The following is a 17,320-nucleotide window of genomic DNA, read 5'->3' as shown; positions in this document are numbered from 1 at the left end:
CCTGTCACAATTATTACATAATCGTCTAATCGCAATTATTTGACATAATCGTCATAATCGTTTCCATGTTGAAAAATGTTAATTTTTTTTTAAGTAAAAAAATTGTGGAAATAGCAGATCTACAAGCTCACAACGCGTCGCATCGCGACGCGTTGTGAGCTTGTAGATCGGCTATTTCCACTATCAATGTTATTTTTTTAAGTATAAAGTTGTCAAATATGTCAGTAATTTCTTTGTATATTTAGGTTATGTGTCATATCTGCCATATGCAACTTCAACGCCTAAAAGCCAAACAGAAATGTAATTGTCAACGACAAAAACACAATTAAATCGTTAATCGCAATTATTTGAGAGAAAATTAATCGTCATGTAAAATGTCATAATCATGACAGCCCTACTTGTGCACACTGCCAGTAGGTCACAGAAGTACCTCCACAAATGTATTCCCGTAATTATACTTTTTTGAATTATTTGCTCTGATTGGGCTGAAAGTGAAACCATGCCCAAGTTTTGAGTCATGATATGACACATAATATGTCACAGATATGACATACATAGACGACTAACACCACAGGATGGCCACATATGAAGATCCAGATCCATTTTGGAGCCACGTCGTATATGTCTCTTTTTGTTTTTGTGGTTTTTAGATAAAACCCAAATCATGTTTGTTATTGTCACTATGTGTAGATAATAAAGGTGGGAATTTGTGACGGATAGTCTCATGAAGCTTAAATCAAGAACACGAATTGCATGCTGTAGATGTATTGATTCTTTATAGAACATCTTAAGTCATTCTTTCTATAATGTAGTGTAGTGTACTGTACACCATTCCAGCGATGTTCTCAATATTCAGTATAGGCTATAAGTACTTAATATAATGCTGCACAACTCCTGGTCATAATGAAAGAAGTATGTTTTCCTCCAAACGTCCTGCTGTTAAGACATTAGTACAGTACATTAACACAGCAGGACGTCAACAACATTTGATAGTGGAATGACAGCATGAAGTAGGTTCAACATAAGGGCAGCAATTATGCATAAAAATGGGACTTTCATGAGACTATAATCATACTATACATGGATGATTATATTTTATTTATTTAGCTCGAGAGACACAAAAGATACATTTGATGTCTTCCCATGGCAATAAATATTACTAGTATGACGCCTCAGGGCAACATGCGACCTCACCCTAAAGGACGAGGTTGCGCCATGTCTTGGCCATCTGGCCAGTGATGTATATCGGACCAGTTACCCATATATGGAGATTCATGTACTGTATATGGAGATATGCTGTGAGAGCCCAAACATGCTTACTCAGTTATTCGTTATGTGAAAGTCCTATGACGTCTATGGCATCTGAGATCTTACAATCCCTTTTATGCCCATACATGGAGATCCCCGTCTGTAGAACCAGCCACACAGAAATGGGCTGTCTTGGCCATATATGGATTCTGTTAGTGTGGTATGTGGCCGATGTGGCCTCCATATATGGGCATTCCCCTATGAAGTCCTGTTAGATATGGTCTTAATATTGATGACATCAGGGATCTCCATGTATAGGCATAAAAGCGATTCTGTTAGTGTGGTTCCCCTGACATCACAGTGAGTGTGATGTCAGAGAGGCAAACCCATTCTGTTAGAGTGGTTCCCCTGACATCACAGTGACGTCAGAGCATGATGTCAGAGTGGCTAACCACAGTGTCAGACATGACAGAGATACGGACGGTTGCATGGTTACTACGAAAACTGGCACATCTTGTCCACGTATCTGTGTATCTCTGAAGGTCACGCCTGACACTGTGGTTCCCCTGACACATCACTGTGACATCACAGGTGATATCACCTATGTAAAAGTCCATATACTGTATGGGTATTCCCCAGTTTCCCTTGTATGCCCATATATGAAGATCCCTGATGTCATCGATATACATCACTGGCCAGATGGCCAAGACATGGCCCATATCTGTGTGGCTGGTTCAGATAGGGATCTCCATGTATGGGCATAAAAGGGATTGTATGTTGTGATGTCATGAGAACCACTTTAAAGCTATACTGTGTAAGTTGCTCAACTAGTGGTCAGTAGCAGTATAGCAAACCGCGGTCGCGTCTGCTTTTTTCGGCCTTTTTTCGGCCGTTTTTCGCCGCGGACCGGGCCTTCAGCACCGCGTCCGCCTCGCCTCGCCGATACGCTTCCATAGAGGTCTTTCGTGTCCCTCTACGAGCAGCGGTTGGGGAGCTACATGCTAAACTCCCAGACCAGTGTAAACACTGCAGTGTACTTCCTGAAGAGCTCGGCAGTGTATGATCTGGGCTGTGATTGGCCGGTAGGGAGACACGTGTACAGAATGATGCGTATGACGTAATTTTGCCGGGAAAAACAGCCCCGGTCACGGCCACCAGGGCTCAGTAGAACACATATAAAGAAAAGGCTTTGGGAGCTGAAATTAACAGAGTGGGTGTTCTAAAACTTTAGCGATTTAATAATTAGGACAAATATAAGATTTGTTTTATTAAAAAAGTTACATAGTATAGCTTTAACAGACTCCCTTTTATGCCCACATATGGAGATCCCTGATGTCATCAATATTAAGCCCATATCTAACAGGACTTCATATGGGAATGCCCATATATGGAGGAAGACAGCCCATATCTGTGTGTCTGATTCAGACAGGGATATCCATGTATGGGCATAAAAGGGATGTACCATATACGGTACATAGATCTCCATACATGGGTAGTGGGTACCAGTGGTCTCCATATTAGGACATTCACGAATAGTGATTTTTAGTATTCGAATTATTCGACCGCAAACTCAAAGTATTCGAATAGTCGAATATTCGACAGGACTGGCCAAACTGTCAAATATTAAGTAAGCAAGAGGCGAACATTGTGAAAATAGACGATCTACATGCTCACAACGCCTCGCGTTGCGAGGCGTTGTGAGCATGTAGATCTGCTATTTTCACAATATTTATCTGCGGAACCGAGTCACATTAAATGTAATACCTACAATTCCAAGTGCTTGTCAGGGTGGTTTGAGAACCCCTGGTATAGAGCATTAACAAATGTATCCACCAGGGGCATTGACAACTCATTCTTCTGACTTCCTATCTCGCCAAGCTTTATAAACTATAATTTTTTTAAAGAGAAAACAATAAAAAAAAAAAATAATAATAATAATAAGCGAATATTCGACTTCGGTGAACAACGTCGAATAGTGACTTTGATATTCGAATATTCTAATATTCGAATATTTGGTGAATGCCCTACTCCATATATGGGTAACTGGTCCGATATACATCACTGGACAGATGTGGCCCTGAGGTATGTACAGCCAAAGGACCACAGTCATCACCTCATTCTTCCAGTTGCGAGCCAGGAAGTGTTCAGCGACGTGCGCCGGCAGGACGTTCTCCAGCAGAACCCTGTTGAGGTTCTCCATGGTCTCGATCTCCTCGCACTCCTTCTTGAACTTGTTCTTCCACAGGAAGTCTAACCTACAGTAATATTCATTCTGTTACAAGAGGACACAGAAGGTGAAGAGACTGAAGGTACAGCCGTACTGCTTGCTTCCATCAGATCTAGCAGATGGTACACAAAAAGCAAGACAAGAGAAATGCACAATTTCTGATTAAAAGATTGGTGATGAAATGTACAGTAGCGTGTTTAGGTGATACGTTTTGTTAAAATAATTGTTAAATAGCTCTATATAACAGGGGTCTCTCCAAGTCTCTCCAGTTCTTTAGCAAACAGAAAATACCTTTTCAGGATACCAATTTTGTCCAATCAGGAGAGCGGAATCAGAATACACAAGTGAAATTGAAAGTGATGAAAACACGCATGCACGTGCAAACACACGCACACGCACACGCACACGCACACACACACACACACACACACACACACACACACACACACACACACACACACACAATTGGAAGTGGAACAGGCTAGAATCTAAGCTGATAACTGGGTTCTCTCTCGTGATTGGAAAATGTATTTTTCTTTACTAGACGGGGAGATGTCTGACAAACACTCTATATTACCATCAGAATAAAGAGATTTAAATTCACATCCACTGACAATGTGCATGAAAGAAAGAAAGCAAGAAAAGGAAGGAAGGAAGGAAGGAAGGAAGGAAGGAAGGAAGAAAGGAAGGAAGGAAGGAAGAACTAAATGCAAGCTTGTAGACCTGCTATTTTCAATAAAGATAATTCGTTTGTCGATGGGAAGTGTAGACCTCTGTACTTAGTTTACTGGGGCTGAACAGAGGTCTACACTTTCCCGCCTTATACTTAGTTTACTGGGTTTAAGTGGTTGTGCTATATTTTAGTATCAAGTCGCATATCACAGTGCATTACTCCCAGATTGAACTAAACTGGTCCATGCACAGTGGCTGTTGCAAATAAAACACTGAATATGGTATTTCATCTTCAGACATGTTGATAAATCTATTCCTATTTAAACCTTGCTTGTTGTTCATAATGTCATCTGATTATCACTACTGTACAGTATGTTACTCTCCCATTATCAATCACAGTGAATTCAGTGAGAGCACACTGCACAATTAACCGATTTCACGCTGTGAATGAATCCATCAATCAAATGCGAGAAATGGGATTGTGAAATCAAGAAACGCAATGACTCGGAGAAGAGTACAAATAAATAAGCAATGCAAGTTAATATGTGAAATCAATTCCTTGTGACAAGTCAGAGAGAGAGAGGGCGAGAGAGAGAGAGAGAGAGGGAAAGCAAATGGGGAGAGTATTTTTTGTATGTTCGTGAGTGTGGGTATGTATCTGGATGGAAATTAACAAATGGCATCTGTTAGTTCTGACTCCACAGTGGTTGCACCTGGCGCCTACTCATTGGACATTGGTAATTCGTCTTCTGCAAACACATTTATTTTCCCTTCAAACTCAATCTTACTCTGCTTAATATTCAGGTCTAGGGAGCTGTGGCTCTGTATTGAAATGCAACAGGCCCCTGATGTTGACTGCTCAATTGAATTCCACCAAATATTTACTGTTATTTGAGTTAGGGTAAGGTCTTCCGAGACAGACTTGGTGTATTTGGAGAGAGTGTTAGAGTACTTAGCAAAGTGCTTAGCATGGTGCGACTACTCCTTGGAAAAGTAACTTCAAGATCAGAATTAATGTATTGACCTTGCTTATTGTAAATCGCTCTGGATTAAGAACGTCTGCTAAATGCCTAAATTGTTATTGTAAATTGCAAGAAAATTAAGCTGATAAATGGATAACATCTCCTGATTGGCCAAAGTTTTATCACCTACCCAGGAGAGACAGAGGGACTCATGTTACTGAACAAACATTCTACATCAATGATTACTATCAGAATATAGAGCTTAAACCTTCTAACAGTTTTGTTAAATCTTTTGTCTTAACTTGAGATTACACTACCATATTTAGGACACTGTATTTCAGAAGAGTGTAAATGTTCCTATACTGTGAACAAGTGGCATCCGTGGTGACCATATAAGATCTTTCATCCAAAAATAATATAATAACGTGAATATGAAAATATATACAGTACAGTAAATTGTCTCTCTAATAAATGTCTCAATTTTCCTGTAGAATAAATACTAAACCTAATAGCATGCACAGTTGCACACATATTGTACAGTACACAGTCCATTCTACAGGACCATTACTGCACAAACATCAATTTCCATCTGCTGGCTAATAAATGTACAGTGCGGCAAAGTACACTGTGGCCCAGCCTTCATAAATCACAGACCTGCGTGGATAGTGGTAAGTTAGACAAACTAGTCTCTCTGTGCACCTCTCTCTATGAGTGTAACAGCAGGGGATATGGGCAGACAGTCTCTAAGGGGCTACATATACCAATCTTTAATTCCAAAAGATACAGTAGAAGCTGGTAATTCCAAGACTCAGAGGTAATAAAAAGCTATATATATAGAAACCGTGTCAGGGGGGGTATTATTTGATCTACATCTAAACAATACTTCGACAAGCAGGCGGGCATGCACTAGAGCAGCAGACTATATTAAACTCCTCCATGACTGTAATTTATAGTTGTGTCGATGAGCAAATAAATGGAAAAGCATAGAGAGAGATAGCTGCTGACATCATAGAATAGAACCATTCCCCAAATAGAACACTAATAACAGAGAAAGCAGAGTCTTTGAAAAGCGTGATGCTGTATGGAGATGACGGACGATAGCATCAGTCAAAGCTATTGTGTTCTGAACCTACCTGTCTGGCTAGCACAAGCAGGGTGATGAAGAAGATGAAGAGAGAGATAGAGCCCATTGTCTTCAGGTCTTTGAGAACTCCTGGCCTTGAAGGGTTGAGAAACGAGGGAGGGAAGTGGGAGAGAGTGACGAGAGGGGGGAGCAAATAGAAGAAGACAGGTGAAAAGAAAGTGAGCGAGGCGTAAAGAAGCGAGAGAGCCATGAGACAACGCAAGGAAGGGCAATGAGGGAGAGCGAGAGAATTTAATTAAGATCCCAGATTGCAATCAGGTGGTTGAAGACACATGTCACATGACTGGGTAACAGACCATAGCATTCCGAGCTGTCACTCGATTAAAGCCTAGCGTTGCTGCCTAGCCGTGACATGGCCTCGTTCACTGATGCTATTTGCACGCTCTCTTTCTAACGGCCAAATTACCAGCATGACTGAACTGATTGTGTCGTTGCCTCATTTCCCTGTCAGGTGTTATTTGCTAGGAAGATTTGACACTCACTGATACAGTAACAATCAACCATGAAGTCGTACTCTGTCAGACTTTCTTTTCCTTTTTTTTTTCACTTGTTGTTACTGTTTACTTGCTAAAGGAATACATTCATATTTTATTCAATCTGATAATCACACAGACAATGGCAGGACAGTGTAACGTTAGTGTAAGTGCACGTTGTGAATGTAACTTAGTGAATAACCTTCTAGCAAGAATAGAAGTTAACCACTTAACCACTTAAACCCTCTATACTTAGTAATGTAATACTTAGCTGACCAGGGTCAATCAACTCTGTACTTGGTCCGCTCCCTCTCCCTGAACTCAATTAAAGCAGGCAATTTCCCTATTTCCCTTATTATACAGTTCATCCTTATTATGCAAATACCTATGGGCTTCTTCTAATCAGAGCACCTGAACTTTTAGAAGCAGGTGACCAAAGGTGTTTAACGTTCGATTTGACATGAGAGAAAGCTGAGGTAAGAGAATGCATTGAGAAGCTTGTTGAGGTCAGTGTATGACTGTGGCAGGGCATATCATCATCACGACGATGGCATTCATGACAACATGACCTACAGTATGGACCTATATTGTGGTTTGTGTCTGATTAAATGCAGTGACACTACACTGACCTAATCTCCATTCACTGACATTATATTGACATTACACTGACCTTTTGGAGCGAGAAGAGGCTATTTCTTTATTTCAGTGCTGAGAGGAGTACATGGCAAGGCAAGGGGTGTGTGTGTGGGGGGGGGGGGGGGGGGGGGTCGTGGCTGTATCGCTGAAAGGTGTCAAACTAGTAGATATTGAACGGCTCTGCCCATGCTTCAATACATCTGATGTTAATAGATGTTGATACATCTATATCCACTATCGATACTGCCACTGATCTCAGAGGCTCCAGCCATGTCTCAAAGATGAAGAAAGAAGACAGGAGAGTGAAGAGATTTCGAATGGTTCAAATGTACAGCTTTGGAAAGCCTTAGCCAAGCACGTTATCAACAGATGCATACGAGATACTGTAATAGTACTGCAAGAGGGGTTGAGGCTAGCTGAACTGTTGTCCTATGTACTGTATGGGTCTGTGTGATGTTGACGTACAGTATAGTCATACGAAGTATAAATCAGGCTTCATGTACATGCAAAACAATTGGAATCCAGCAACAAAAGCACCCCCCCCCTCTCTCTCTCTCTCTCTCTCTCTCTCTCTCTCTCTGGTATCCTTCCACTCAAATCCAGACTGATTTGCTACAGTACGTTCGTCTCTTGCTACTCAGTCTGGCCAGGTCATATTTGACTCGTATTTCTATTACGTAGGCAAGTCAGGAAGTGACTCAAGTGTTGGACAACACTGGTCTCCCCCCCCTCCCCGAAAGACCAATCAAAAGCCGCGGTTCGTTTTCACTCGCTTGTGCACGGAGATAGGAGACTATCCAGACTATGAAGTGAAGTGAGAAAAATAATCACACCAGTGCGAAGTGAGCGGTGTTGTTGGTACTGCATGTATAGGGACATCTCCATACATGGAGTTCTGGGCATAATGCTCTGAAATGCTGGTACTGCAGTGCATTCATAGGACATAGGGACGTACACACTAAGGCACCACTCGAAAAGGTATGCAGAACATAGCAATCAGTCTGGAGACTATCCCAGGATATCCTTCCACCCCCTTTCCTGTCTTCACATACTGTACCTGTCCAGAATTTCATTCTTGTACAGGAATCTGCTATATTCATCAAGCAGAGAGGAATGTGTCTGTAGTATAATGATGTTGTAAACCACCACAGCTGTCAGCATGATAATCATCTTCAGCTCGTAGTTGATCCGCAGAAACACAGAGCAAGAGATGAGGCCCAGGATGCAACTGTAAATGAAATACTACCAAGAAAGAAAGATAGACAAAGTCACTGAGCGTTATGCCTGTTTAAGAAAATGTAGACAGATATCAATCCAAGTGATGGCACTAATTGTTCACTAATACGAATTGCCTGAATGCAAGACTGATGAGTAACAGTAGGGGACTTCTATGCAAACAGTGCATGTAAACACGCTGTGCATTTGCACGAAAATATATTTGAATCCCCATCGTATCAATCGGTAGCAGATGCTAGTGAGAAAAGACGACCACAAAGAAAGCATAAAGAGCAACTTGACTCACAGGAAGGTAGAAATTGTTTTTGTCGATGTGAGTGATAGCTTGACCGTTTAGGAGGAACAGCGTCTCGTTGGATGAATTGTAAACAGGAACTGGAGGCATCACATTCTCCTCCACGAAGAACTGAAACAAAGAACAAATCGTCCACAATGATTTTATAAACATTTAAAAAAAGTGAACATAGCCGATCTACAAGCTCACAGCGTGTCGCATTGCGATGCGTTAAATCACACTGCAATCTTCGTTCCTACTCTCACCTATGGTTATGAAGTGTGGGTCATGACCAAAAATATAAGGTCTAGGGTAGCGGCCGAAATGAGTTTTCTCAGGAGGGTGGTATCTCCCTTAGAGATAGGGTGAGAATTGTAAGAATATTTTGTTGACTCATACAGTATAATGAATGCTTGTCAAAAACCCAATAAATAATGTAAAAAAAAAAAGAGAGATAGGGTGAGAAGTTCAATCACCCGAGAGAGACTTGGAGTAGAACCGCTGCTCCTTCACTTGGAGAGGAGTCAGCTTAGGTGGTTCGGGCATCTAGTACAGATGCCTCCCGAGCGCCTTCCTAGGAAGGTCCGCAATGCACGTCCCACTGGGAGGAGACCCCGTGGCAGACCAAAGACCAGATGGAAGGATTAAATCTCCACACTGGCCTGGGAACGCCTTGGTATACCCCCGGAAGGAGTGGAGGAAGTTGCTCAGGATAGGGAACTCTGGAAATCCCAGTTGGAACTGTTACCCTCGCGACCCAATTCTGGATAAGCGGTTGCAGATGGATGGATGGATGGATGGATGTGAGTTTGTCAATCAGGAATTACGTTTTTGTGACAGTCACTCTATATTTGACCGGATGTGTTTGTCAGTTTGTCCTTCGTCCGTCCGCTGTCCGAATGAGCACGGCATAAACAGCTGCAGCTGATTGCAAGACAAAGATGCAACTACTTATTACACTAACAATTACACTAATTGAACAGAAACAGGAGACAGTGAATACCAGCGGTCAGTCCGCCATCAAATAGAGAAGTAACGCCTGGTTACCAGTGTCCACACATCAAATAGAGTAGTACTGCCATTGATTACCAGTGCCCACACTACACATCAAATAGAGTAGTACTGCCTGAAAACCAGCACACACTCATTAAACAGAGTAGGCACCGCTTACTCACACCGTTTGTGATTTTTTTCCCGTCCGATTCCTGAAAAGTAACGGTATCGGACATAGAAGGTTTCTGCCCGACAGCAACACATTTCTCATTATAAGAGCAATAGTACAAATATTGTAATTCATTCATTCATTAATCCATTCACTTAATGCTGTATCTCTCAATGAAGCATATCTGAAATTCCTATCTAGTCGGCCATGTAAATCAGATGGGAGACCAACAGTGCAGAGGATTCAATGAATGGCCTTTAAAGCAAACCTGCAGGAGATGATGACGATTCTGGCCCAATGAGCTAAGCTAATTTGGTTCATCTGCCCTAAGCGACTGACTCGTGTCGGGAACTGAAACAAGATTATAATCTGTGGAATGGATTTGTGTGAAGGTTTAAAACGTGGTCTTAACACTTTGCTTCATCAGATAGCTCCCTGCAGGCCTCACACCCGTGGCTACAATTCCCTTATGAGCCAAGCCTTTTTCATTTTCCCCCTTTTCTGTCCACAGACGTCCAAACCTATTCAGCTCAAACTGAAAGTTAATGGTGAACTATAAAACGACAGTGGAAATTGCTTTTTTTGTGTGTGTCCCTTTATCTCAAAATGCAGATGCTCATTCATTCCAGTAGCAGATTATAGCCAATGGGCATTCTGCAAATGCTTGGTACAAGAAAATAACAACAAGCAGAAAACAATTTAGATTAGGTCTGCATCTGATTGCATTGGGAAATCCAGTGTGTTAGAGGCATAAAGAAATAAACAATTGAAAGTATGAACATTAATATTACATGTTTAAATGCCACTGCAACAGACATACATGTAAAAAATCCAAATGGTCTTTAATCCCCAAAGCATGACACGTGACCAGGCCCTGACAAACCAGTGACTTTGCTGTGTGCATAGCCACTAACCATGACCACTGACACATACAGAGTGAGTGATAAGCTGCAGGCACTTCTCTTTCTATTGCACAGAATCTCTACTAGATGTCCTAACACAATATTTAAAAAGTGGGGTCAAAACATGGTTTTCATGTATTTCTCACCATTGTGCCTTTATCCTTGCTAAGTTACAGTGGTAGGAATTTGCCCATTCAAGAAAGACGCTAACGTGTAACTAGGCACATTTATTACATAATCATCTAATTGCAATTATTTTGTCATAATTGTCACAATCGTTTCCATGTTGAAAAATGTTCATACAGGCTCGGACGGCTTGGGTAGTGGTCCGGGTCTCCGGGAACCTAGGCTGCGTGTCTACTGACAATACTTTTACTTCTACACTGCATCTCAGATCCAAATATTGTACTTTTACTCCACCACATGTATTTGAAAACGTTGTTACTAGTTACTTTGCAGATATACATTATAATATCATAAAACATACATAAACCACTTTAGCCCTATTTTATACCGTGGCTATTTGAAAATAGCCGATCTACAGTACAGCTGCTATTTTGGTACTTTAAGTACATTTTGAAGCCAACACTTTCATACTTTTACTCAAGTACATTTTGAATTCCGGACCTTTACTTGTAACAGTATTTCTATATTGCAGTACTTTAAGTAAAATATGTGAGTATTTTTTCCACCACTGCCTGTTAGTCAGGAATGTTGAACGGGAGGAGTTGGACAGACTACATCCTCCCGGTGGGGGCTCCTCTCTTGCATGTGCTCACATGCAAGAGAGGAGCCCCACACTGAAGCAGACCCACACTGAATGAATCATGGGCAGATTAGCATTGATGCAGAGTGAATAAGCAACCAATGTTCTGACCCTGATGATGACATTGTTGGTTTCTAATAAATGCATCGAGACTACGAGTGTGTGACTGCTTAATCTTTTTGAATTACAATAGCGGTTGCAACACAAATGGGTGGAGAGGGTTAAAATTATTGGCTACAGTGAATACAAATGTTTTAATAAAATAAAGTCTGCTCTTGATAATACTGTGCTCACTGGAAAAAAAAAACTATACATCGCAGTTTCACCTACATGCTCATTTGGCCACTCTTGGGCCAAATCACACCTTCCTCATTTCTGTAATTACCGTGTAATTTCACATTATCAAAACAAAATATACGTTATGGAAAATTGCACTATATACTGTGAGTTGAATTTGAGAAACTACCGCTACGTTAGACAACAGAATGATTGGGGACTGGTTCTCAACATGTAACCCAATCATGCTGTGCATGGGACCCAATCATACACAGTGGAGCCAATCAAGCACCGGTTGATGATGAGAAGCGCAGTGGGCTACTCATCTTGTTACGCTCACTGTGTTAATCAGCGCTTATAGGAGCAAAGGGGCCGTCAGTGGAAATCAGTGGTCAAGCACTCCACCCCGCAGTGAAGCTTAGCAAGGTGATGACGGTTTTGACATTTGCATTAGTTTTATTTTGATTTCATTTAGATTTTTTGTTTTCAATCTCAGTTGTACTTTGAATTAGTTTTTTAAAGCAGGTTTACCATTTTAGTTTAGTAATACATTGTTTGAAAACGATTAGCTTATTTGGTCACATCCGTTATTTGTGTTTCTTTTGTTTTTTCTGGGGTCTTTGTCAGGGGTGATTCAAAAAGGTCAGAAAAAGCCTTATGCCTATGTAAAAAAAAGAAATAAATTACAGTTAGAAAATAGGAATTTATATGACTGTTTGTTTTAGTTGGTTCTGTAAGCAAACAATACATTTCCAGAATAGTCTTCTTTTATTATTGGTAAAGCTTCAGTTTCTAGTCTATTTTTTATTTTTATTTCCTTAGTTTTGTTTAAAGGAGCTATAGTCAACTTTTTCATTGTAGGGCCGACACTTTGTTTACATCCTGGTCTATAGACTAGAATGTAAACAAAGTGTCGGTCTGACAATGGCCAAAACGATTATTTTATCATTATTTTACGCTTTTTGTGGTCATTTTTGAATAGAAACACATATATGAAGCTTATTTTTTAATAAAATATTTTCGAAACATTATTTTTATAGAAAAAGTTGACTATAGCTCCTTTAACTATAATAACTTTACCAGGAAGCTTCATTGGTTTTAACAGCGGGATGTACTGCAAACTCAGAAACGTACCATGTTGAAGACAGCCATGACCAGTATGAGAGCAGTGGTTGTCATGGTGAGAGTGATGCGCGGCCACGGCTTGTTGGCGATGATGCCGGACGACCTCAGTAGCCACATCCATGAGGTGGAGGCACTTTTACCGCACTGCTAAGGAGACAGACACATACAGGGTGACCAGACGTCCCAGTTTGGCTGGGACTGTGCCGTTTTCAAGTGGTTTTCGTCAGAATTAAAATAATAGTAGCTGTTTTCAGTGGTTGCATAGACATTCATCATGTTCTTTTCATGTAAACATGCTCACCTAACCAATCAGAAAACATCAACAAATACATTGTGTGTCTGAATTCAACGCTGAGGCTGTTTGTCAATCACTCAATGCCTGTATACAACCCTGCGATGCGTATGTGCACGTGCACGAACGTTAGAGAATGGGCACGCGCGTGCGCGGTAACGTGCGCATTGCTTTGAGGGTTGCGGTTTTAGGCAACAGTGTTCGCGTCCCGGTTTGAGCGGCTGGAAATATGGTCACCCTAACATACAGTATACAGTACTGTAACCAAACATACAGTACATGTCAATGTCATGTGTGGGGATGCTAGCCTGGTTAATAAACCAGACCGCACAACACCACCCACTGGCGGTAGTGGTGGTGTAGTGTGGTCTGGAACCAATCGATTGAGATTCTATTTCCACCAGCCACCAGAAAGGGTTAGCCAATCAGGGCTGTAGGCTTGGGCCACGTGGTGGGTGGTGGCCTGGTTCAGAACCATTCAGCCAATCAGGCGAGTCTGTGTGTATATAAACACATTCCCCCCTCCACTCTATTACAGACATCAAACAGGTCGTAGTCTTTGATGATTTCATTGATAAGAGAGATCACTAACGCAATCAATTACCGCAGTTCACAACCCCTTTGAAGTTCAAAGTGAGCAATAAAGAGCATGTCACCTTGACATTTCTTTAAACCACCTCTTGGAAATGAAAATTCTGCTTGTGAGTCCAGACTAATATCCGACACGCAGTGAGGAATTAGGATGAGCAACGCCAGGCTATGGGGATGCATGAACAATAACACACAATTGGAACACTCAAGCAACACATTCATCGACATGGATGAATACATACAAATTGTTGTTGTCTGGTGGAAACCCTGTATGTCCAAAACCGTTTGTTTCTATTTATCATTTAAAGCACACAGATGTGCTTGTAGATGTGCTATTTTCACTACTTTTGTGCGGCACTCTTTTATGATGAAGTAGCCAGGCTTTAACTCATTTCTTGCCATAGGCATAGACGGAGATCTCCATCTTTTCAAAAGTAAGCACTTTTGTGCCATAGACGGAGATCTCTGTCTAAGTGTCTATTGGTCTTTATTAATTAATCTGATTAATATTTTTCTCCTCGCTAACACAGACCACAGCCACAGTGTGCTCGGCAACGGAGCACAGAGCACACAATCCCACGCGCGCGTGTACGATCGTCGTCGGAAAACACGCTAAAAACACAAAAAACGCTGGCAGTAAACCGTGTTGGATTAATTCAAAATAGCTGCCACGGATTGTGTTGTTAAAAACATTATAATAACAATAAAACATACACATTTGAAACCTGGAGATACAAGGTTTCTGCAGGACAGAGACAAAATGAACAATAAACACACACAGTCAAAACAACACACAAAAAACACGGCAACATTGAGAGAAAGCAAATAGTCTGGAATAAATGCAATACCTGTTATTGATTAACTTCTAATGGCCTCAAGGGTGCCAGTCAAGTGTGAGTGGCATACAATTATGGCAAGTGGGATCTAATTAACTTAATGTTGCATGCTTCAATACGCTTCAATACGTTTCAAATCACATGCAATAATAGCAGTCCAAAGGGAGATCTTACTCCTGCACGCAGAAGCGTCAATTGGGTATGGCAAGCTATGGCAAGCTACTAGGGGAAAATAATAAAATGTACTTGTAATCGTGCCTGTTGCTAAGGTATGGCAACATGACTGGTGTCTTGCACGCGCGCGATGGCGCGCGTGCAAGACACCAGTCGTGTTGCCATACCTTAGCTTTTTCTGAGCTGACGCCGCTGCCTGCACGCGCTGCACGATGGATTGTTTTCCAATAAAGCACTGACTCCATTACTGTCAACAGCATGCAATGCATTGTTTTCCAATAAATCACGACTTTGACTCCATTGATGTTTTTCTATTGACTGACACGAGACACGCGGCAGGACACCGCAGGATTTAAAAGCTCCCGCGTCCTGCTTCACTGGTCCAAAAATATAATCAATATTGCTAAAGGTGAATTTAGTTGTTTTTATGATGATAGTGTACTTGTAGTGTACAGCAGTGGTTCTCAACCTGTGGGTCGGAGTCCCCAAATTATTTTGGGGGGTCCCCAGATGATTAACTTAATGTGCAACATTGTTTCCTCACTCAACGTTAAACAAACCAACATAAAGATTAAGTGTATAGAGGCTGCACATTTCTAAAGTGACAATTTAAGGACTTTTTAATACCTCTAAAATGACAAATTAAACAGTGGACAAATTGTCAAATATTAGAGGCAGAAATGGTGAAAATAGAACCGTGTTGTACAAAATGTAATTCCTCAGCTCTTAGTGCTCGTCAGGGTGGGGGGCCGCCAGTTAAAATATGATTATTTTGGGGGTCGCGGCCTGAAAAGGTTAAGAACCACTGTTGTAGAGGACTTCAATATAATCCACTGTTCCACTGTGTGACCATGCTCTTGTTACAAGACTGGTACATATACGTATAATCATTGCAGGCCATGAATAATTATGAATAATAATTTGAGCAACATTTATGCTGGCATTACTGTATGTTCGTACAGAGAGACGACGCAATAATGTCGCATATTCTTTGGCTTCGACTACAAATGCTACAGTACGGTAGCTGGCCCACTTACAGTCAATTACTTTTCCTCTGCACAAACCCTGCCCTTGGCTGAATGTGTCTCATAACTAGATAATGAAAGTGAAAGCCAGAGTCATTTGCTTGATCATCTCAGAGCAATTCCTGAGCCTCGTTGAGGCATGAATGGCTGACTGGAAAAGAATGACTTAGAGACTTGAGTTACAGGAAACAAATGATGCCATAATGTATTATTCAGAACAGGGATCACCAGAAAATAGAGTAAGTATCTTCTGGTGGTACAAGCTTACAATCTGGTGTAGAGGGAAATAGTATAGAGTCCTGGGGGGCAGTCAGCTATAGGAAGAATATACTGTAGGGCAGGGGTCTTCAACGTGTTCAGGCCAAGGACCCCTTAATTGAGAGAGAGATGATGCAGGGACCCCCACAACCTTTTCATAGATTCCATATAGTTTCATTCTTTGACAGCACAATCTTGTGCTGAGTATTTTGGTTTCATGTTAATTTGTGTTTTCAGATATTTAACCACTTGAACTTCATAAACCTGACCTTTCACTCTGAGTTTTTGGAGCGGTGAAAGCGCTCCCAATAGACAGGTATGTCTGTGGCTGGCTATGTGGCTATGTGGCTGGCTATGTGGCTATGTGGCTGGCTATGTCTGTAGCCTGGCAATACCTTAAGTGGCCACACAAGTTAAAGGAGGGGCGCTGTTGTGCAGGCACACACACACACACACACACACACACACACACACACACACACACACACACACACACACACACACACACACACACACACACACACACGGTATAGCTGCTCAGATTCACCGCTCCACTTCGAACCGAGGTTTGATTTTTTACCCTCTACACCAAAGCTCTTTGCCGAAAATAGCGTTGTGAGCTTGTAGATCTGCTATTTTTGGCTAAAGTTCTCAGAATATGGACACTAGGGTTCAAGTGGTTAATATAAAAAAGGAGAAAAAAACTTTCTATCACTCAAAGATTTGGAGGACCCCCTAGGGGTCCCGGTCCCCCTGTTGAAGACCCATGGTTTAAGTGGTTATGTACGGAGTGCCATTATTACACTCTATTTATTTGAAGTTGCATGGAGAAAAAAAAAAGTGAGCCCGATGTGATTTCCCCAGCAATAAAGAGGCGTTTCAAAATGTATAATATATTTGTCCCAGTTTGAACCCTTTGCTGGGCCTTTACTTGATTTCTTAATTCCTAAAGATGAGATGAAAAAGAGTTCTAAAGATCTGGGCCGCTCTGAGGTTGAAAAACCAATTTCTGGTTTCAATAATGCAGACTAATACTTCTGC

At 41.4% G+C, this 17,320-nt stretch overlaps 1 protein-coding gene across 1 annotated transcript in view; it reads right to left on the bottom strand.

Moving 5' to 3' along the window:
* The window catches only part of adcy2a (adenylate cyclase 2a), a gene marked incomplete at its 3' end in the record, with an annotated part of 125,833 nt that overhangs the window by 7,383 nt on the left and 101,130 nt on the right, over positions 1-17,320 (bottom strand). Inside the window, exons 16-20 of the mRNA XM_080744651.1 lie at positions 13,113-13,250; positions 8,885-9,004; positions 8,420-8,604; positions 6,243-6,327; positions 3,362-3,520 (exon numbers count right to left, since the gene is read on the bottom strand). Coding sequence (XP_080600777.1) covers positions 3,362-3,520; positions 6,243-6,327; positions 8,420-8,604; positions 8,885-9,004; positions 13,113-13,250 — 687 coding nt within the window. The remainder of the gene's footprint in view (positions 1-3,361; positions 3,521-6,242; positions 6,328-8,419; positions 8,605-8,884; positions 9,005-13,112; positions 13,251-17,320) is intronic.

This window comes from Nannobrachium achirus, assembly GCF_963921795.1.
Source record: "Nannobrachium achirus genome assembly, chromosome: 2".
Lineage (NCBI taxonomy): Eukaryota > Metazoa > Chordata > Actinopteri > Myctophiformes > Myctophidae > Nannobrachium > Nannobrachium achirus.
Note: the sequence above shows the minus strand (reverse complement) of the source record. Positions and strands in the feature narration are given on the sequence as shown.